The following is a 23,080-nucleotide window of genomic DNA, read 5'->3' on the forward strand; positions in this document are numbered from 1 at the left end:
TCCATTATTTTATGGGGTTTTATGGGAAAATCCCCATTAAAAATCAAAATTTCTAAAAAGTGAAAAAAACTTTCAAAATTTTAAGGACCATAACATACAAAGTTGAATCAAAACCGGCTTTTTTCCTAAAATCCAATTTTTTGTTATTTTATGGGGGTTTTTATGGGAAAATAACATAGTTTACAATAACTTTTGAACCGTAATTTTTACAGACAATGGGATTCGTGTAGTTTTGTTCAGAATTTAAAGGGCTTCAACATACAAAATTTTTGAACCATTTTTGAGAAAATTCAATTTTTCCATTATTTTATGGAAAAATTCCCATTAAAAATTTCAATTTCAAAAAAATGAAAAAAACACCTGGAGATACCATGGATTAGTACCTACATACCAAATTTCACCAAAATCGGACTACAGGTGTGGTCTGTAGCTCTGTACACACCCAGACATCACTTAAAAAACCACTTTTTTGGGTTCAGGGGGACCCAAAACGGATATATCCACTCGAAAATTTTGACGAAACAATATTTTCTCCATACTCTATGCGTAGGGGGAGAAAGTAAAAAACACATTAATAATAAATTCAAATTTTAAATCAATTAAAGTTTTAAAATATCAAAATAAAAGAAAATTTTCCAAAGAGACAATATAGGCCTACAATAAAACTTAAAACCAGAAGTTCAAGGTTATGTTTACTAAAACGCGTTTTCATTGTTGGTGACAAGCACTCCTTTTATAACTTGTATGATGCTTTGAATTGAAACACACACATGTTTTAGTTTTAGACCATTCTTTATCATGAAAAATCAACAAACGTATATGGTTTCATAATTATAGATTATATCAGATAAATATATTAATACATACTTCTTCACTTACTTTATTTGGTTTGCCATTTTACACTTTGTAGCAGTCCTAATCTTTCTGTATTCCTCTTCATATATTTCCCATGATTTCTCTGGTGAAAGTGGTTTAGTTATCTCTAAAGCTTTTTTTCATCAAATCATCAGGAATAGAGCAATTTCTAACACATACTATGCTAAAAACACATCAAAACAAACTACTGTAATTTCTGTTTCTGTGTACATTTAGATTGTGCAACAATGAAAACAACTGATTTAAATTATTAAATTAAACAGTAACAAAACACTAGCACATAGTGGGTAAACGGAGAACTAATCGAGTGTGAGGGTAAGTACATTTAGACAGAGGGAAAATCAGCTGATAGGGGCGGGTTTTCCGAACATGTGGGATTTCCAGCACAGTAACCTGTTTTGTACAGTAGTCGCAGCTAGTTTGGGCGCGCGGCCACACTATGGCGGGGGGTGTAAGGGGGAGTGTTTATTGCTCATTTCCAAAAACATCTAGCCTACACGGCTCTCTGGGGTTGGTCAGCGCCTCAGCGCTGTCGTCATGGCTTTGGCGTGAGGGACGGTTAGCAAATCGCACACCCGACTAACTGCACTATGAGACCATGCCTCAAATCACTGCTTATGCTTCTTTTGCAAATAGTCTGGCCAGGCTGTCCTGGTAATGAGATTCTGTGAAGAATAATGGATATTCATTGAGTGCAGACATCTGTCATAGGCAATAGGCCTAACTCCCATTTGCAATTGACATGGGGCATGGTCCTACTTGTGTAGTCCACAAAAAATCTTGCACACACCTATACGCTGCACTGCATTCTACTAACAGTGCCGATCTTCTCTTGTTGCAAATTTTTTTCTAACAATTAACTTTTTGCCCAAGCAAAATTTATTTAAGTGAAAATTTTGTTGAGCGTTAATAATAGTTGTAGCCGAAGAAGATATTCATGATTTTTCTGCAATCGTGTAACAAAGATTACTTAGTTTACGTGACCCCGGGAGATGAACATGATGTCTACAAGGCCGAAGAAACATCCATGATTTAGGCACTATAAGTGACTTTTTCCGTGATCTTGGGAGACTTAGATGATGTCAAGAGCGAAGAAGACGTTCATGATTTTGCCGCAATCGCAGAAAAATATGTCACCATTTCCGTGACCGCGGGGGTTGAACATGTTATCTACAAGACCGGATAAGATATCCAAAATTTTCACTATTGAAAACAATGCCGAGTTTCCATGACCAAAAAACGGCTCCGATAGTTTTTAACTTTGCTGCAATCACGGCTTTTGCTGATATAAACAAATAAAACATAAGTGGTGATGTTTTTTTTTTTTTTGGGGGGGGGGACAAGAGGTACTCGATGTACTTACGCTACTGGCTAGAAGTATAAAGCTAGCATTTATCCCAATTGTTGTCATATAAACAAACAACATTATTGCACAACGGGTAATAGAAATAGGTAGTGTACACTTGTCTATGAGCATAGATCAAACACATAGTTCGTTAGTAGATTTCCCATCCTTATGGAACAGCTGAAGCCAATTTTATTGTTAGTTCTGACCGGTTTTCTGCAGATGTCGTGTTTTGTTTACAATTTGTTTCTCACTGTTTGGTTATATAGCTAGTGGACGAGTTATTGTTAATGATTAGATAGTTTTATTTGGTTAAACGAGGTTTTAAATTACTGAAATAACAAGAAACAAATTGTAAACAAAACACGACATCTACAGAAAACCGGACAGAACTAACAATAAAATTGGCTTCAGCTGTTCTATAAGAAGGATGGGAAATCTACTAAGGGACTATGTTTTATCTATGGTATGAGAGAATGAAAAGTATGGACGATTTTGTCCATAATCTGGTGAAGGATTACTGTTTGGTATACCTTATAAAGAACAAATCCCCTTTCAATTTAATTTCAAACAATTTTTATTTTCTAAGTACAATTTACAAATATACATTTAACAGTACTCATCAGCATATGCTTGTTGTGAAAGGCTTAAACACTTTATTTTCTTATCCATCCTATTAATGACAAAGGTACAGTAACATACAAAGACAAATTAAATTAAATAGAACTAAAAATATTTAAGTAGCAAAAATGGTTTAGTATTCAAGGTAAAATGAATTCTTTTACAAAAACAAAATGTTTTTGAGAAAATATTGTTTTAATAGTATTTCATGCAAGGGTCATGTAAAGATAGTGTTAATGACAAGAGTAGACATTTAAGGCAAGAGCCTTGGCGAGTGCCTTAAAAACCTAGCTACGAGTGTCGTTAAGACTATTTACATGAGTTGCATACACTACTTTACCTACGACAGTTTTTTTATTACTAACAATCATAACTCATAACTTCTAATAGAGGTTATGTTTTTGTTTACAACCTCTCATTGCAACTGACAGTGATGCAATGAATCATTGTACCAAACACTATTTGTGCCACTTATTAGTTTAAATTGGTCTAAACAGCTGATTAGTTTATGTTGAAGCATACAATTATACTTCTTCTCCCTCGATCATTGAACCTCATTGGTCCGTAGTGTATTGTTAATTCAAACAACAATGCTTGCTGTTAAGTGAAGCTTTTCAATTCTAAGTTTGGAACTGAAACGGCTAGTTTAAAAAAAAATTGGCGTAGGTAAAATACCTTATCGGTAGCTAATACTTTAGTGTTAAAAGTGTATTTATCCAATAAATACAGAGGATCTGTGATAGTACAAACTTCAAGGGATCAGTTACACAATATGAACTAACCTATCCAAAAACTCAATTAAGAAAAGTTTGGTGACAAGGGTTTGTAAATTGAAAAGTCGCACTTTGAGTGCAAAATTGTACTGAGAACACAATATGTACGAATTTTATATGAGGGTTTATTATATCTCTACCATTACTTTTTTTAATGAGAGTCAAAGATTTGTAGATTGGATTAGGTTTGATCACGACACCACTGCTTGATTTTACAAGCGTAATCAATGTCTAATCTGACAACAAAAATTTAAGGTGAAAAATGACAATATCAGACATACAATATGAGATTCAGTATGAACGATCGACTGATGTACAAAACAAGGATGACAGGGAGAGAGCAGGCCAGGGAGTCGACCGGTCAACAGTCATGGACAGTGTTAGGCAGTATTGCACCGCCAAGTATAGCGATGCCAGTTTTCCGTTGCCCAATTGCTATTTATTTATGGCCCAAAAATATGAAATACCTAAAATTATATTCAGATTTTCCATGGTATCTTGACATTGATTATACAGTATACAGTAGTTCTTGAGATTAAGATAACAATTTTAATTATTATCTACTGTTGAATAGTTTTATATTATTTCAATACTTTAAGTTCGTAGAGTCATAGAGGGTGGGAGGGGCGGTTACAGTGTTGTTTACAAGAGAGCTTTGAATTTTCTTGCATTATGATTGATTTTTCATGACACTAATCTCAATACTTGTTTCCACTCGATGAGTTTACTTTATACACACGCATGGTGAAAAAATTAAATAACCATTAAATATAACTGATAATACTTAGGGTTGTAGAAAACAACATTATAGAATTTAAAAATTATAAGTAGTTGTACAAATATTTAAATCATGTATAAAAACAGTGGAACCTTCATCGCTCATATATAATTTAGCTGTCTCTTTGACTGCACACATGGAAAGTAACTGCATGGCTATGTTAACTGCTCTGTACCACCCGGAACTTTGTAAAACCGTGTAAAAAATGAATCACAAGAGGCTAAATTCTGAAAATTAATAGAAAATCAGTTACAAGTGGTTCATATAAGGAAAATTTAAATTTGTAAGGGATGTATGAAATTTTCAAACAGCATTTTTCCAATGAATAACGTTTTGTGGACAATGTATTTTAATGATAAGACACATTTAAACTCTTGACCAATACTGATGATGGAGGTTCCACTGTATTATGTACTTAATCACCTCTTTAAGCCTGTGACACACCATTGTGTGTGACTTTTAGGGTGAATAACACAGATATTCAACATCACAGACCAATGAAAACAAAAGCTAAAAAAACCTTGCTAAATGGTTTTGTCTTTGGAGTCTTTTTCTTTCTCATATGAATATGTTCTATTTTCATTGTCAAGTGTGCGTACAACCATAGCCCCCTCTTGCATTTCACATTTGCTAATAACTGAAAGATTTTTGCCTTCTTTAACTTTGTCAGTGCTTCTTTTTTTCATCTCTTCCAATAATTTTTGATTTTCCATCAAGTCCACAAATTGTTCAAACTCTTGTAAATCCTCCATCAATTTTTCATCGCTATCTTCTTCATCTTTTAAATGGTTATCACTGTTTTTTAACGTTTTCTCTGTATCTTTGTCAGTTTTATTTTTGCCTTTATCTCCTATTAAATTACTAGAACTGAACTTTTTCAAACCGTTCCAATTCATGATAAACAATGGTGTGTTGGTTTCTAAAAATGAAGAGAACGTATTGCTTTGTTGCGAATTTTCAGTTTCTTTGCGAGGGCATTCTTCAACATAATTCTTTTCTCGTCCAACTTCCGGCTCAGATAACCGGCTCCAAGTGGGTATCAAATGTATGCCAGTTATTGAGAGACTTAACCTGTAGTTGAACACGAAAGCACAGATAATGATGATGAAGACAAGTGGAATGATGAATATGAAGGGTAGAGCGATTGGCTTTACATACCACGCCAACTGATCTAAAAACAAAAACAGATCTTGTAAATTTAGTTTTAGTTAAAGGATAACACATTAATAATTTTAAAATTCAGTAGCAATAAATAACATGACATGAAATATTCATGAAGTTAATGTCAATATCAGAAAATAGCATGATTCCAAAACAATTTTTAACTGCTGAGCACAGAATGAATAACTTTTAAAGCAGGTATATTTATGGTAATATATCAAACAATCTTACAAGAGTAATCATAGAGCAAAAAATCCATTTGTGGTTTAAGAACTTTTGTAAATAATGGGATAACAATTATTATTTTAGATCAAATGTTTGTTTGATTTGGGAAAAAAATATAGCTGACCGTTAATGCTGGTGACGAAAAGTCCATATGCTTTTCCAATATGTATTGCTGGATTGACAAGCATTGATGTAAAAGTGTGTGACAGTGCATCCACTGGAGATACTTTGACAATTGTCCGAACATTTCTTCTGATGTAGAACTCCTGGCAGTTGACTCCTGAAAACATATGAAGTTCAATATGGTTTTACGACTAAGGCGAGTTCTAAAGTCCATCTGGAGGAGGAGAGCAAGTTACTACCAATATAATATTCTATATCTCTGTATGAGGTAGCACCAGAATGGAGTTTGATTCTATCACATTATCTAGCATACAATAGATCTACTATGCATATTAAAATTTAAATGTTATGTAATATTAAACTTCATTTCAACAAATGGAACACAATGTCAGTTTAACTATAAACTATTAGTTATAATTTTTACATTACTGTATGAAGTTTGTTAGCCAACATAAAGGTGGGGTCCAATCTGTTCACTTTTCAGGATATTTTTAACCACAGTCCGAAAACAGGTAATCCGAATATCCACACAATGTGAACAAATTTAAGAATTTATTTTTAAAATAATTGGCACATAATGTTAAAGTATATTTAAATAAATTAACTAGAGAGAAATATTTAAAGTTGCATTTCTTAGTCCTAGGATGTTTTTATACCATTTATACTTGTATTCTATTCAATATTAATTAATATGCAGTAGACTTAGCAATTTATTGTTTATGAGACATCACGGTTCATCATTTGGCAGGAACAAAACAGAACAAAAAATATCAGTTATTAGCTTGAAGATAACGGCAACGCTTCCGCTGACAATCGTATGTTCCTTTCACATCTGTTTTGATGTGCGCTATCTCACAATAAATTTCATTTGCTCGGGACTGATGACAACATAACAAATAGCAGCCTGTGATTGGTTAGTTGGATAGTTTCTGAATCTATCAACATTGGATATTTATAGGAACGAGGTGTTAGCCCGTCCTACGTACGGGAGTAGTCAGTTAAAACTGTGTATAAATCAGAACAGCTAGCTTACACGTATAAAGACAAATTTTATAGCAGCCTACAGTAGAAAGAGTAATTATCAATTGAGAAAGTGTATAGGCCTAGTCAACGATATCACCTTCCAATTCCATCGCATACCTGCCTCTTCCATAATCAATATCAACACAATACAATTACTCATACTATACACAATTTCCAGTAGGTCTGAATAGAAACTTCCTAAAATAAAACGAAAACATCCAATGAAATTCACAGTACACATAATTATAACGTTGGTGTCCTGACATCATTGAACGAATCGTCCACACATATCCTTTATATCAATTTCACTGCATCAATTGCTAAATAAATAAGTGTAAACCAAGAAAAGTAAAAACAACAACATATAGTTGGTTTTGGTAAACAGCTGAGTCAAAAATAAAATAATTTTCATTTGAACAAAATAACTGGTCACATGATGATGGAATTTAAAACGTAAAACATGCTAGTAAAGCTAGTGACGTAATTAATTGTCTATGCTTATTATCCATTCCGTTATCACTTCTAATATCCTTAATAATTAAACCACCCTCATTGAATCAATGTACACCGTAATTCCCCATATTCATTTATTTAAACTATAAAATATTCAGCGCCTCCAAATGTAACCACAACTAAACACACGCCAAACAACTTTTTAGATTTCATAAAAGGATGGTTAGTCTAATTGCAGTATCCTAAGTCAATGATGACGTTGTGCTCAATCTATGTCATTCATATCTGTATATCTTTGGATAAAACCCGTCTGGGTTGTGGTGGTAATTTAAATTGTATTCCTGAGGATTCTTGATCTCCTTCTTTATGACATCAATATTTCTGGGCCTAATCCAAACCATGTTTAATCATTCAAAAACATTGATTGTAAACAAACCAAGATGAATTAAAACGTGTATAAAATGGATTTTCCTACCCTTTCCTAAAAAAGTTGAGCAGTATAATAATTTGCATGTCCTTTTTTAAGACTCGTGTACAGAGCCTTGACTTGTATACATCGATGGTGTTACTTTTCTCGGTGGTCTACTAATCTTAAAAATCAATGACAAATCAGAGTCAATAAAATAACCTCATAGTTCTTCAAAGCATTTTTATATTTAACCAGCTGTTAGTTAAAAGAAAATTATGTTGTACTAAAACAAACCGAAGATTGCAAAGATTTTTATTTAAAAAATCCTTTGAACATCATAGTATTTTACCTTTGTATATTAAAAAAATCTGTCATCCCCTTATCGAAGGATTGAACGTATCAATGATTAGCATTACACATAGTATAAATAAGTCAACCCTTAGTATGTCTTTTAATTTTATCCAAATGCTGAATTTGTGTTACAAACGCTGAATGTTTACAGCTGTTATGTTAAACAAATTATATTACACCAAAAGCTAGTTTAGAATCTTAGCGTCGGCTGCTAGACTTTTCAAAAATTAAAACTTAATTTCTAAATAACTGGGACCCTAAACTAAAATTATGGCTTCGACATTCCCTAGTTTTCAAAATTATCTTTCTTTCAACACAAAAATCATGAAAATCCGTCGAGTGGTTGATTCAGGATCGTGAAACAAAAAAACCCTGTTTTGTTTTAATATTATAGATGTTGCAAGCAAACCAATACCGGTACTTCTCAAAATTAAAAACTTTTGTAACTTATTTTATGAAACATCTATATAGTTTTTTTTTTTTTTACACAATAGAAACAAAGAAGCCTTAGAAAACTGCACTAATTATAATGTCACATCTATAATTAAAAATAAACTGTATGCATAAAAATTTGATCCAAATCCCAATTCACAGTTTTTTGTGTCCCATATAATTTATTGCACATTCTACTAAAGTTTAGAAGACTTGTCCAAAACAATCACTTACCAAACATTCTGTAGTACATGTGCTCATACCAGACCATTGACTGAGCCGCTGCGGTACAATGTCTTGGAGCATTACCATTTATCACCAATTCTGTAAACCGTTTGGATTCTTCTTCCTAGAAATCATGTAACAAAGTTTAAATACTATTACCTACGACCATTATTTAAAGTTCAGTTCAGTTCTTAGAATTGAAAAGATTCACTTAACAGCATTGTTTAATTACTTAACAGCATTGTTGATTTCCTTAACAACACGGGTAACGGACCAATGAGGTTCAAGGATTGAGAGAGAATAAGTAAAACTGTATGCTTGGAACGTCAAATAATCAGTTGTTTAAACCAATTTGTTTAATGAGTGGTGCAATAACTGTTTGGTACAAGGATTCGTTCAATCACTGTCAGTGGCAATGAGAGGTAATAAACAAAAACATAACCTATCTTAGAAATTATGAGTAGTGATTTTTAGTAATTAAAAACTGTTGTAGGTAAAGTAGTGTACGCAACTCACGTAAATAGTCTTAACGACACTCGTAGAAGTTTCATTTATACTCGTGTCGTTAACACTATCTTTACGTGATTGTTGCGTAAACTACAGTAGGCTATCACAAATTGTAGGTATTGTTAACCCTCTATCTGGCGCTGGTCGATTTTCGACCACTAAAACGTGAGTTCTCAGTGGCGCTGGTCGATTATAGACCAAGATGACATGGGTCAGGTTTTTCTATTATTAAAATATGAAAACAGTTTTAAAACACAATAAATCTTATACCATTAGAAAGATGAGATTCTGAGGATTCATTTTCATGCATAAAACATTATTGAGTGAGTATTATGTAGCGAGAAACGATAGTTTGAAAAACTAGAGAGTTCAAAATTGATTTTGGCGGTGGAAAGTTTTGGTCACCTGACTACAAAAACAGCTGTTTTTGGTGATTGTCAATTAAATTGTATACAATATTAGTACACATTCTGAAACTACAATAAATTCCCTACAATTCCATGTGAATCTATAAGGTTGATTGTAAAAATTTTATTTGTTTTTAAAAATGTCATAAATATTATGTTTTTGTAAAAAAATCTTCAAAATTTTACATTCCGACGTAAATTTTTCCGACATTTTAGAATTCAAATAAATATAACTATATATTTTCAGAAAGATCTTTTTATTACCTATTGTACAGTATCATTTCATTTTTTGTTGATGCATTCTATTATTTTCTACGTGACAAAAAGAAATTTGGTAGTTTTTCAAAAAAGAAAATATGTATGAAGAGTTAATTTTTAAAATTTTTTTTTTTATGAGTATTTAAAAAACATTGATATTTCTACGTAGGGAATCATATTTCACACAAACTTTACATTTAGATAAAATGTGTAAAAAATTATTTTGTGGTTTTTTTGTGGGTTGCTTTTGAAATTTCTAATTTGCATAATCCAAAAATGTGCAAACCTTTTGCTACTACGCCTAAAGGCATTGCTAGGAAAAGAATATTTTTATATTATTATATTCTAAATTCATCACTGAAATAGAAAATATATATATGTGTGTACTTATATTCCCAAATAAATGTTCTGTGGCAAAATATATGATATCACTACAAAAGCGCCAAAATATACCCACCACTGGTGAATAAAATGACCGCCAGATCTAGGGTTAAATATGAGCTTTGACTATTAACACAACTAGGCATTAAATATCAATGTTGAAGTTGTGTCCAGTTTTATAATCAAAATGGGTGTAGTTAAACCAAGCCACCAATAGACTGTAGTATACTGATTTGAGTGTTGAATATGCCGACAATATACTTTCAACATTTAACTGATCGGACAACATATTGTAAGTTAAGCTACAGCATCTTTTATGCCACCTACATAGACCATCATTGCAACTAGTGAGTTATTGCAATTAGTGAGTCGGTGGCTCAGTCGGTAGCGTCACCGACTTCGGGTCCAAGGCAGCGATGTCGTGGGTTTGGATCCTGGTCACTGGCGAAAACATTTTATCAGTACAGATCACGTGTGTACTGTACCGGCTCACTCCTTGCTTTGGTGTATACGATCCACGCACGGGCGGATGTAGTACTGAGTAAGTTTTTAAAATTGGAAAACATTTCAGCCTCTTCCTAAAATCTTGAAAAGATCTTAAACTTGTAAAAATTTAGTAGGCTACATGAGGTTCTGGATGAAACATGACAAATTAATTGTACAGCTTTTTTCTGAAGCCCAAACACTGACTTGGATTTGGTGCTCTCAGAGCCCCAAATGGAAACTCCATAGAAAATAAATAGATAAATAATTTGGAGATATAGCCTCTGGATCGTTATTGAACATGATTAAATCTAAGATTTATTTATTATTTATTTGTTGCTCTTTACAATTTTTACATTGTGTAGCATTTTTACATTGTGTGATTCTAATATTTATAATTACATAAGGGTTATTTTATAAAATTACACTTTAAATTAAGGCTTACCTTACGATCCAATTTATTATATAGTGGAGACCTAGGTTTCTACGTCAAAACGTTATCGTCGTGATCAATCTGTGTACATATTATACCAAATCGACAATATCTCAAGCAAGAGATGGCAAACAAGAAGTTTAGCTAACCTATGAGACAAAGGACTGACAATAACGTTTCGACGTAGAAACCTAGGTCTCCACTATATAATATTGGATTGTAAGGTAAGCCTTAGATTTAATCAAGATAAATAATACAATAATAAGTAGTTATATGTATATAAGTTGATGCAAAGCGAACCAGATTCCGGAGCACAGAAGATTACACCAAGAAACTTAAAGGAGGGTTCTGAGAACACAGCTTTATCACCCAAATAAATACTGAGCGAACTGTTATTTGAACTGCAGTTGATGGAATTGGTAGCCTACATGGCTTATTTGGTTGGAATAATTTTAAAGTTGGTTGACTGACAACAAGTAGCCTAGTGAGTAAACATAAAAAAAACTACAATCACTAGATGAAAATATACTTTAAATTGTCTAAAACAGATCCTTAAGAATTAATCTACACGTATGATCTACCCATACCACTACAACATACCTCATACATTCTTATCCAGTTAAATCCAAATCCTGCCATGAATATAGTCAAGAACACAGTGAATAGAGCCAAGCGGTATGAATGTGAGTGGTATATCAGCCACAACGTGAAGAACACCAGCAGCACAACACTTGAAAATACAGTCCACTGAAATAATAATAAATATTACTTTAACAGAAGTTGATACAGTTCATGATCTTATATATCTAGAATATTCATGATATTATAAAATATAATTGTTAGACGTTCATTTTAAAATAGTTGTTTAGCCTACGGATTACAACCATTTAACTCAGCCTGGATTGTCAATGTCCCTTTGTGTTATTAGTGTTTTTTGTAATGTGTGTCTGTTCCGTGTTATCGTGTCTTGTATATGTTTTATTTATTGAACTCTGTTTGTTAACGACCTTCGAATGAAGTGATTAAACAATTGAGGCCTAATGGTGTTTCAGAAGAGCCGGAACTAGTTGCCAAAACCAGCAAAGGATTACTATATGCAGTTATTGTAAACCATTTAAAGTGTAAGACGTTGCTATAGTGTTTAATTTTTATGGCAATAAATGGATTTGGAAATCTACTATTAATCTCTATATCTGTTTTAGACGTTGTAGGCCTAATGTTGAAAAATAGTTTAATGTTACCAGCAATTAATTGTTCCAAAAAACTTCAAAATCAGAATGTTATATTAGCCATATTTTTTATCAATTTGCAAAATATGAAAAGTTATGGCTATACTAATAGGGATTTAAACAAATATATTTCCCTCGGCCTAGCCTCCTAATATAATAATAATGATAATAATTATAATATCTTCAATTTTAAACGTAATTAAATAACTTACAAGTTTCACATCACACCTTTTATTTAAGTAGTGTACCTTATGTGGTTGATAGGTGTGCGGCTAATGGTTTTCTCAAAAGTTCTAAGCCTTCCTAGCTTTATAAACATACTAGCTGCTGTACCTGTGCTTCGCAACGGGGAGAAAAAGTTTCACAATCATTGAAATAGATTTAGAATAAAAAATCTATATAGCCTAGGCCTATATAAAATCCAATGTATGTTTGTTTGTCCTTTATGGACTCCGAAACCGCTCGACAGATTGTAATGAAACTTTCAGGCATTATTAAGCATTATTCAAGGATGGTTTGTGTGAAGTTTGGTGCAGATCCAAGAGGTGAGTAAGCGTAGCAAACAAACTTCAACCAGGATGTGATTGAGCCATGCAAACGAGCTCATCTTGAAAATGAACGAGCATTGACGTAAAACCACATTAGGACAGGACGATGTCTGTCGGGCCAGCTAGTATATCATAAAGTTTTAGATTAAATAATCCTAACTTATAGTTGTTTAAAATATATTTGATTTCCTCAGATCAGCTGTCTAAGATTGTGAGTAAGCACTTGGCAATTCTGTTTTATAAAATTTAAATGTCAACGCACAGGTAAACATTATGAACGTTCTCATGCTTCCTTGGAGACCAACTGATATTTACTTTTGAAAACCTCACCTCAAAACTTTGGACATCCAAGGGGCGTAGCCCGAGAGAAACTCAGGGAAGTGAATAGGCCTTCCTAGATATGAGGACCATCTTTGTGCTTAGTTTTGGCTGTATCGGTTAGTATTTTACTGACAGCTGTCCAGACAGACAAACAGATACCACCTCAATTTTATAATATTATAGATAGATATAGATAGACTACAACAGGTCTACTCACCTCAGGAGAACTTGTTACTTTAAAATATGTTTTCTTTAACAGTAAGGAAATATCAGTAAATCTAGTATCAGTTTTGTACGGAGGGCTTCTTTTCTGACTAAACAATTTTGTTATAATATCACTGAATGTTACACTTGTTTGTGCATTATTTTCACTCTGTCCATATTCTCTTAGAATGTTAATTTCATTTCCACTGACTGTAAACTCCAGAGTGATCACTTGATATACGGATTCATCTGCATTTTTGTCTTTCTGGAACATTGATAATAAGTTAATCAAGGCATTAAGTTATTACATATTTTTAGTCTAGTTTATTTATACGGTTAGAATTTCCTTAAAGTATTAACTGAAATTACTTGATTTGAAATTAAATCTGTAAATACAATACTACTGTTCCTTACTAAACATATAACCCTCCGGGGGTCCCTAGTTTTGGCCTTAATGTCTGCCTGTTTTTTGCACATTTGCAAGGTTTTATTAAAACGGATCTGAGAAGCTTAAAAACAATGTTAATTATACTGATCTATATGCCATTTTGTTTGGAAAATCATGGACTTCAATATTATACATAAAACATAAGGAACATTTGTTACAAAAAAATTTTTTAGGTAAAAAAAAATTTTTTTTTGAAAATTTTCAAACAAAAAATAAGTTTGCGCTCAATGAAGTTGTATAAATTATAGGCCTATAAATATTTGAAAATAGCCACTTTGTTCTAAATTTTATGAGGATTACAAATATATAATCATATAAGGAAGTAGATCTGCAAATAAATAAGTTATGGGCAAAAAAAGATTTCGGTACATAGCGTTTAGCTAAGAATGCATAGCCTAACCATAGCTAGGAATCTGGCTGATAATTTACATCAATATCACTACCTACTTCTTCAGGATCATCAACCAGCCCTTCAAAATCACTTAAATCTTCTTATAATGCACCACATACATCACTACTTTTGATTTTTAACTCTAAAACAATGATAAACATAATAAAACACATCAGTCATCGGTCCGAGGTTAACTAACCTGTTTACAAATATGCACGTCAGCTGTCTGCTACAATTAAGATCGGCTCGGAGAACATACAGCGCTTAGAGACAGACCTTTAGAAAGCTTAGAATTTAACGAAAAGAACAATACCTAACTCGATCCAGTTCAATCCGATTTTGTCAGTCATAGAGCCTTTGCTGTAAACAGTGTTTGTGAGTCGAAAAATCAACACAAAACACTACACAAAGTGTGTTATGTGTCGATTTTTCGACACATAACACTCGGAGGGTTAACAACACTAAAAACGTTATTTATTATCAATTGTAATACAAACATATTTTTAGAAACCATCTGTTTAAAGACAAAATGAAATAGAATTGAACCTTTAACTACTTATATAACATTTTCTACAGGGCGAGTCAGCTAGACTAGTTTAGTAGTTGGTCTTCTTCAGGTTCCGGTGGATGTTTTGATGTCTGCTACCCTCACTTGGCCATCTCGTCCAGCGTACACAGCTTCGACTACACCCTTTGCCCCCCCTCCCCCTGACTTGGTTATCTTCGGCAATTAGTACCACCTCTCCTTCTATGAGATTATCTTGCCTTTCGTGCCACTTTGAGCAATGAAATATATCCTTTCAACCATCGCTTCCATTATTTGTCGGCATAATCTTGAGCGATTTTCCATTGTTTACGCAGATGTTTGTCATTAATTGCAACCGATGGCATTAGTATGTCTTTACTTGGAGTTAAAGGAGTTTCGTCAGCAGGATCTTCGGATACAGGAGAAAGAGGTCTGTTGTTCAGGATAGATTCCACCTCGCAGAGTAACGTTCTCAAAGTTTCTTCACGAGGAGATTGGGAGTTCAAAATGACATATAAACATTTTTTCACACAGTGCACCAAACGTTTGTGTGCTCCTCCCATATGTGGACTAGCTGGTGCTAGGAAACTCCATTTTATCAACTTTTCTGTACAGAATGTCTTTATATGGTCATCATCAAAAGATTGAACAGCTTTTCTCAGTTCCCTCTCCGGGGTTGAAGTTGGTTCCATTGTCGGATATCAATTCATCAGGACATCCTCATCTTGCTACAAATCTTCTTATGGATTGTATAGCTGAGTCAGAGTTCAGTGAAGTCGCAAGCTCCAAATGCACAGCTCGTACTGAGAGGCATGAAAATAATGCTCCATAACGTTTTTCTTGCCTTCGACCCACTGTAAATTATAACGGGTCAAAATAATCCAATGACACACAGGTGAAGGTTCTACCATAAAGTTCTAGCTTGTAAGCCGGCAGAGGAGCTATCTCTTGAGTCTTGGACATGGTTCGACGAATTTTACATCTTCTGCAGTTCGCATAACATTTGATAGCTTGTTGTTATACTGTCTAAATTCTTAACTTGAATCTGGCCCTAACTTAATTGAACTAATTTCTGAAGCCTTACTTCCTTACTATTATTGCCTTACTTCAAAAATATACTTATGGTTTAACTGCAAACATAGAAAAAGGTTATAGACCCTGAAGATCGAGACATGTACGATTTTAATGGTGGAAAGATGGGAAAATAATCATTTATCGCCACACTTGTGTAGTATTTGGTCTTTCTTGTAGCCCTTTTTTGTTAGGTGCGGTGCTAAATAATCATTTTGACCATGTTTAAACTGATTTACAACCCACAGCTCAAAGTTTAAAGGAATCCCGTTAGGTCGACAACTGTTTGACTGGGTTGGGTTTGATTATGTATGTGACCAAAATATATTAATCAGGCAAGCAGAAAGGGTGTTCAAGCTTCAAGGTTTTAATCTGAGAGGTTGGGTTGGCAATGGCTATTTCGATCCAGATCATAGGCTATAGAAAATTGTTAGGTTTAAAATGGTCTTGCAGGAGAGAAGAATTCTATTGTAACTCTACACCCTTGAACTTAAAACCAACCAACTGACTAAACGAACATTATTGTCGTGCTCAGAAGATTTTTGATCCTATTGGTTTTACAGCACCCATTGTTTTAGTGCCTAAGATGTTATTACAAAAGACTTGGACTTTGAAACTTAGGCCTAGTTGGGATGATAAATTACCTGAAGACTTACAAGAAGAATATTATAAGTGGGCTGACCAACTAGAATATTTGAAAAAGTGTACTATAAACCGAAGAATTATAGTTAATAATAATAGTACATTACATGTATTTCGTGATGCAAGCAAGAATGCTTTTGAAAGTTGTATGTTTTTCAGAATGGTAATTGACGAAGGTGTTCATGTGTCTCATTTTAGCAAAGGTAAGAGTTGCACCAGTGAAACAGATATCATCCCCCCCCCTTGGTCGATGCCCCTGAGGTACGGTACCAGTAGCTTACAAACGAAAATATTTTACATAAGTTAGGCCTAGGCCTAAGTTACCTGTGAATCCAAAGCATTCACAAACAAGTTGACAAATCGTCTCAAGAATGTTTCACTGCTACTGCATCGTTTCTGTAAGATGTGATTCTCCATGTCTGATTGTACAAATAACTTTGATGGATTTTCTCCAAATGTAGGCCTAGGCATATTTGAAGTTGAGCTTTCTCCAAACATATCAAATGGATCGATCCAACCTGGTTTAGGTGCAGGTATACTGTCAAAATCAAATGGGTCAATCTCTGAATTGCAAAAGCAAACTGAAGTAAATTCAGAAATTATTGCTAGAATAAACAACGTTTCAAAAGAGAAATACATAATTCGTCGTCTTTTTAAAAGAGTTTACAATAAATAGGCATAACATAAAGCCTGTAGCCTGTTGTGCAACGTGAGAACGTAGCCGTCAACCTAAAAATTAATTGCTAAGCAATATTAAACGGAATAGGCTCTACGGTGTTATAGATCACTACAAATCAACCATGAGCATTATCAAAAATGTAAATAATTCAACTGCAATATAGCCTCCGATTGCTAGCCTAATAAAGGAAAATACACAAACAATAACAAAAGACTAAACTTGATGTCCTCCTACTACAACAAATTACAAACAAAACAAAACAAAACGACAGACGAGTCAGACGACTGATAGTTTTTTTTCTCTAGTTTGCTTAGCAGGCTTCGGTTTAACAGACCAGGCAGCCTTGATGTACACTGAGTTGTGGTTGCTTCCAATTCTAATTCATCCTAATTAAGGTTATTTGTTAGCTTACAAACATTTGTTATTGAACATAAATGTGCACAATCAATGTTTCATGTCGATATTGTCCTAGTTTTTGTTAAGGGGAGGGTACACTGAAAATTCTAAAATCCTATTTATATAATTATATTTTGTTTACTTCTTTTCTTTATGTACATATAACCTATTTCATTAAATATAACCGGTTTTTGGCCTAATTTACACGCCCCTCCCCCCCACCACCCCTCTTTTTAGAAATTTTGTAAAGGTTTACGGTAAACGCTAAGGTTCCTAACCTATAGCGTGTAGACACATTTTTAAAGTGTTATTTTGAAGTATATGATATAGACTACAACTTTATGTATTCATAAGAAAATATGTCTCCTGTGGAGTTTTCTGGAAAAGTTTAAATTTTGAGAAATTTTAAAATTATATTTTTATTACAATTAATTTTATTTTTTCACCAACTACTAAAGATATTTGTAAATCCATACATAAATTTGTAGCTGTATATGTTTAGAACAATCATGCAAAATTGTATTGTTGTATCTGCAAAACTTTTTTAGTTTTAGCATTTTTAGTTCTTAAAAACATGAAAATTTCAATTTTCGAGAATCGCAAGTTTTCTAAAATAGAATCATTTTTATGAATTTTTAAACAAAATATATACTTTTCTAATTTAAATTATATGTTTTTTATTCTCTTTGGTAAAATAAAAACTATTTTGGTCTAAAATACTAATTTATTAGCAATTTTAGAGCATAAACCATAACATTACCTATGTATAAGCCATTCCTGTAATCGATGTAGGCTCATCAACTATAACTAACACATTTCAAAAGTGTCCTGCACCATAGGTTGTGCCTTCTAGATTTATTCTTCTTTCTTCTTCTCTAAGAACAGCTTGTTTTTTCTTTTTTCTGTATTCTTCATACTTATTTTCTTTTCTTTTCTTAGCAAGCTGCAGTCGTTTTCCGTCGATTCGCTTCGCAATATTTATGGTAAACTTCCCAGGGCTAATTCCACTTTGCTTTTGCATCCCAGTCACTGAATATGCTCTCCCTGTGTTATATTCACAAATAGCTTGGCCTACTGCCATTTGTATTGTTTTGAGGTTCACAAACACTGTTTTGGGACATTTCGACCAAATGACTTGATGAAGCGCTTCGTTTGCATTTTGCGTTTTCCCTGTTACGCACTTTTCTAATAGTGAGCTTGAGGTAAGCCTGGCGTAAATTGGTTTTATTTTGTCTATCACATGCTCAGCAAGAGGGGTTTTTATCATTTTGGTGTGTACTTCGGGAATTTCACCATTAGCCAGTGCTCTTTGAAAAAAACACCATGATTCTTTACCTTTTGGACACTTTTCGTGCTGAGGCTTCTCGTCCGTTGAGGAACAATGACTAAGGGTAGCGTAAATTGCATTCCTCATACTTTCCACGCTCTCCAGATTGTTTTGTACGGCATTCCTGTAGTACGATGTCAATTTGTCAATAACAACTCCCGTTAGGGTTCCAGGTCCTTTTCCTCCGAGGGGCATGTCGCTTTTCCGATTATCTAGGACAGCTTTTCTTAGGGCAGTGCCAAGTCTCTTAGCCACGTGGTTTAGGCATTCAATTTTTTCTAGTTTTGTTTCTTTATAGATTTCAATATCATGTAGGTGAGCAAATGCTTTGGCATCACCATCTGACACAACAGTTGTATATCGGAAATTATTTTCTTCCGACCTGCGCCAAATTCTTTCTGCTGCGATCATCTCCATTCCAGGTGAAGAGCCATCGTAATTGGAGTTGCAGTTAGGCTTGTGCTCATCATACCATAACTGATAAACTTCTGAGTTATCCCCATATAAGACTTTACTCTGTTCACATAATGAACAGAACTTTGACAGCACCTCAAAGTCAATCACCAGACCCGTTGTAACCTCTATGCAGCAGCCTACACCGTACTTGGAAGTGAAGCCTCGCTTCTGCCAGGTACCATCGTAGCTGACACACAAATCAAGTGTTTTGTTTGGATTGTCAATATCACCTAGGTCAGAACAAGCTTTTCGAACTTCACATCGGGCTTCTTTGAGAGATTGTTCGACATTCCGCTCTATGCTTGCGCATAATGATTTTTTATGCCTAAAAAAGGCATTTTTTTGCATCACCTTCATATTCATAAACATGCTGAATGACTCAAGTGCTCTATGATGCTTACCCATGTAAGTAAAAGCTGACACAATCCTTCGGTTTACATCGTAAGGCGGCCTTGTTGATTTTTCTGATGGGCCTAGGCTATCCTGACCAACGCGTGTTGACGATTCAAAGACGAAGTCCTCCTCACATGACTCACATGACAGACAAAGTAATGTAGCATATCCTTCACTAACAGTGCTTTTGACATGAAGAGAACTACCACATGCACAAATAGGACATAAGAACTGGCACATGAAATTGGTAAGTAGTTTCTACTAGTGCATACTGCGGCGCATTGTCATTTTCAGTAACTACATTATTGTAACTATCATACAATGCAAAGCCTGTAGGCTTGGATGAAGAAGGCTCTCCTTGTTCATTGTTTGTCTGTTCATTATCTGAGGTTTCATCTTCACTGTATATAACCTCAACATCTTCTAAGTTACATATGGGCCTAGGGTCAGCCAGAACCTGAGGTGGTGGATCAGTTTTCTTCCATCTACAAGAGATTGACTTTTTATTTTTGGATGATAATTTACCTTTTCTAGGCATTATTACTCACTTTTATTATCTGTAATGAAAATAATAAACCAAAACTACTTTTATAATCACTAACAAACATATAAGGTTAGGTTTCACTCACAACAACAAACATTTGAAGATGACACAAGGTTTCTGTTTGTTATTTATTCAAACAGCTGTTTTTGCTGAGATTGGCTGACAGTGTACAATAAATATCAAAGACAACAAGACAAAAACACCAAAATACAAAATTTATCTCAGCTATAATTTACATAACTATAAAAAAACATAGTTTTGGTAAAAACACAGCGAAATGCTGACCGAAATTTGCCCAAAATTTACGTGTAAGCATTATTTTAAAAATTATTATTATATATAAATATATAAATTTTTGCAACAAAATTATGTTTGTCTGAAGACAGAAAGACCTCAAAAATAATTAGGGACCAAAAAAATATTTTCCATATTTTAGCAGTTTTTGACCAATTTTCAGTGTACCCTCCCCTTAATTTACCTAATTATGTATTAAAGATAGGATTTTCTAAAGGGTCAAGGGATTCTTTAGGATGGTAGAGATAGGTAATCTTCTTTCTTTTACTCCATACATCTTGATCTTCTTTGCCAGGGGTCCATCAGGCATAAACCCAGAAGAGAGGAGGAGGGCCACGGATTAAGAAACCCAGGAGTGAACAACATAAATGTAATTCTAATAGTGTTTGTGTTTATTTGTTCTTTTAGATTGCTTTTCCTATTTCCTTCATATAATTGTTCATTTTCTTGTAAATATGATAATTTCCAGATTTCGGGACTTCTTGTAGGTTGTTTCTATACTTCCTATATTATGTTTCTTTAAGATGTTTATCTCTGAAATAATTATAATTTGGGCAGTCCTAAAATAGGTGCATCAATGATTCATCTTCTCCTAGAGTGCATTTCAAGCAAAGTGAAAGTGTGGTAAAGTACATGTTCTTAGAATGGAGATACTTATTCACTCTGACATTGCCTAGCCTAAGTTTGCATATTCGTTATTTCCATCCTGTTGAGTAAGTATTCGCATGGCTCATTCACGCCCTGGTTGAAGTTCGTTCGCTACGCTCACTCACCTTGAGGTTGGAGCTCCTTCGCTGCGCTCACTTGCCTTCAGTTAGCTCGTTCGCTTTTTGCTACGCTAACTCGCATCCAGATTGAAGTTCGTTCGCTACGCTAACTAACCATTTGTTTGGAAATTAGCTGTTGTCAAAAATTTAAAAAAAAATTTTTTTTACAGCATTTATTTCTGGTTCAATATGTAGACATTATACACAGAAGTGTTAACAAAATTAAAAAGAAATTAACTATAATAACATCGTGGGTTCGCCCAAACCTGGTACACCCTGTAACATAATTAATTTAGAGAATAATTTAATCGTCTTTAGGCTTCATTCATCCAATTAGATCTTGAGGGAGCCTTCGACGTAGCCTCCTGTTCTCAGTTGCTTCACCAAGATGAAAAGTTAATGCACCAGGAACATTGTTTAAGATTTTAGAAATTTTGAGGTGGTTTTTTCAATAAAGGCCGAGATAGACTCCACTCCTAGTTCTTCATGTATATGCCTGTTTCTAACAAACCAGGGAGCATTCACCGCTATTCTTAGAATTTTGTTTTGAATCACTTGAATTGAAGAGTTTGTTTTTTGATATAGCTAAATCCCCAGATAGGAGATGCATATGTAATCAAGGGCCGAATTATTGATTTGTAGATTAGAACTGTACAAGCTGGTTTCAGAGTAGATTTCCTATTGATTAAAGGGAAAAGCTTTGCAAGGCGTGCATAACCTTGGGACAGTTTTTGATTAACGTGGTAGTTCCAATTAAGTTTTTTGTCCAGCCATACTCCAAAGATATTTTATGGCCTGGTCATCAGGGTTCCAAGGTAGAAAGGTACCATATATTTGAATTTCATGTGGCAATGTATGTTTTTTCAAGGAAAATATTTTTGTCTCACATTTAGTTGAATTTAGGCGAAATTTCCACTTGTAGAACCAATCAATGAGAAGATCCACAGAGTATTGCAGGGAATACGTGGCCTCGTGGATGTCGGAATGTTGGCACAGGATAGCAGTGTCGTCGGCGTAGAGAGCTAATGAGGCTAAACAAATAATAATTGTACTGCACCATGTTGGTAATCCTTGTAACGTTTATGCTATTGAACATCATAGAACAGAACCAACTTGTTTTATTGAAACAGCTGTTAAGATTCATTAATTCCTTTTAAATATGAAAAATCATAAGATTATTAACATGGGGAACTACAGAGCCACTGGGGCGGAGCCCGAAAGGGTTTCTGAGATAAGAATATGCTTTAATGTTAATCGGGAATGTGAGCTATCTTCATGCCAAATTTCAGCCCAATCCGTCCAGTAGTTTATGCGTGATTGAGCAACAAACACACATACAAACTCACAAACTTTCAGATTTATAATATTAGTAAGATATGTATATATCCTTGAACGCATTAACTTGAGTAATTTTCGTCCGATTTTGATGAAATTTGGTTTAAAGGTGTCAGGAAAACTTGACTAAACTTGAATGAGTTTGCGAACCAGCATGATCGGACCATAGATTTACTATCTCTCTAAACCTTTTAAAGAGCTTAAAAAAAAACAAATAATATAGTGTATCAAAGTGTTTTCACAGT

The 23,080-nt window shown here is 34.0% G+C and overlaps 1 protein-coding gene across 1 annotated transcript; it reads right to left on the reverse strand.

Annotated features, from left to right (window-relative positions):
• Positions 1-2,774: 2,774 nt before the first annotated feature.
• On the reverse strand, positions 2,775-17,548 carry LOC129005507 (uncharacterized). The gene is made up of 6 exons (XM_054434416.1): positions 16,969-17,548; positions 13,580-13,831; positions 11,865-12,011; positions 8,805-8,919; positions 5,904-6,059; positions 2,775-5,564 (listed from the first exon to the last, which is right to left on the reverse strand). The coding sequence occupies exons 1-6, from the start codon at positions 17,281-17,283 to the stop codon at positions 4,918-4,920; spliced, it is 1,632 nt and encodes a 543-aa protein (XP_054290391.1). The 5' UTR covers positions 17,284-17,548; the 3' UTR covers positions 2,775-4,917.
• Positions 17,549-23,080: the final 5,532 nt, after the last annotated feature.

Source organism: Macrosteles quadrilineatus, unplaced genomic scaffold, assembly GCF_028750875.1.
Source record: "Macrosteles quadrilineatus isolate MER2022 unplaced genomic scaffold, UCM_ALF_1.0 Scaffold_22__1_contigs__length_1958994, whole genome shotgun sequence".
In the NCBI taxonomy this organism is placed as follows: Eukaryota; Metazoa; Arthropoda; class Insecta; order Hemiptera; family Cicadellidae; genus Macrosteles; species Macrosteles quadrilineatus.

Coding starts and splice junctions, on each gene's coding strand:
- LOC129005507 (XM_054434416.1), bottom strand. CDS start 17,283: ATGTATTTCTCTTTTGAAACGTTGTTTATTCTAGCAATAATTTCTGAA. Junction 6,060..8,804: donor CATGTACTACAGAATGTTTG/GTAAGTGATTGT, acceptor ATATGTTTTCAG/GAGTCAACTGCCAGGAGTTC. Junction 5,565..5,903: donor TTTCGTCACCAGCATTAACG/GTCAGCTATATT, acceptor TTTTGTTTTTAG/ATCAGTTGGCGTGGTATGTA.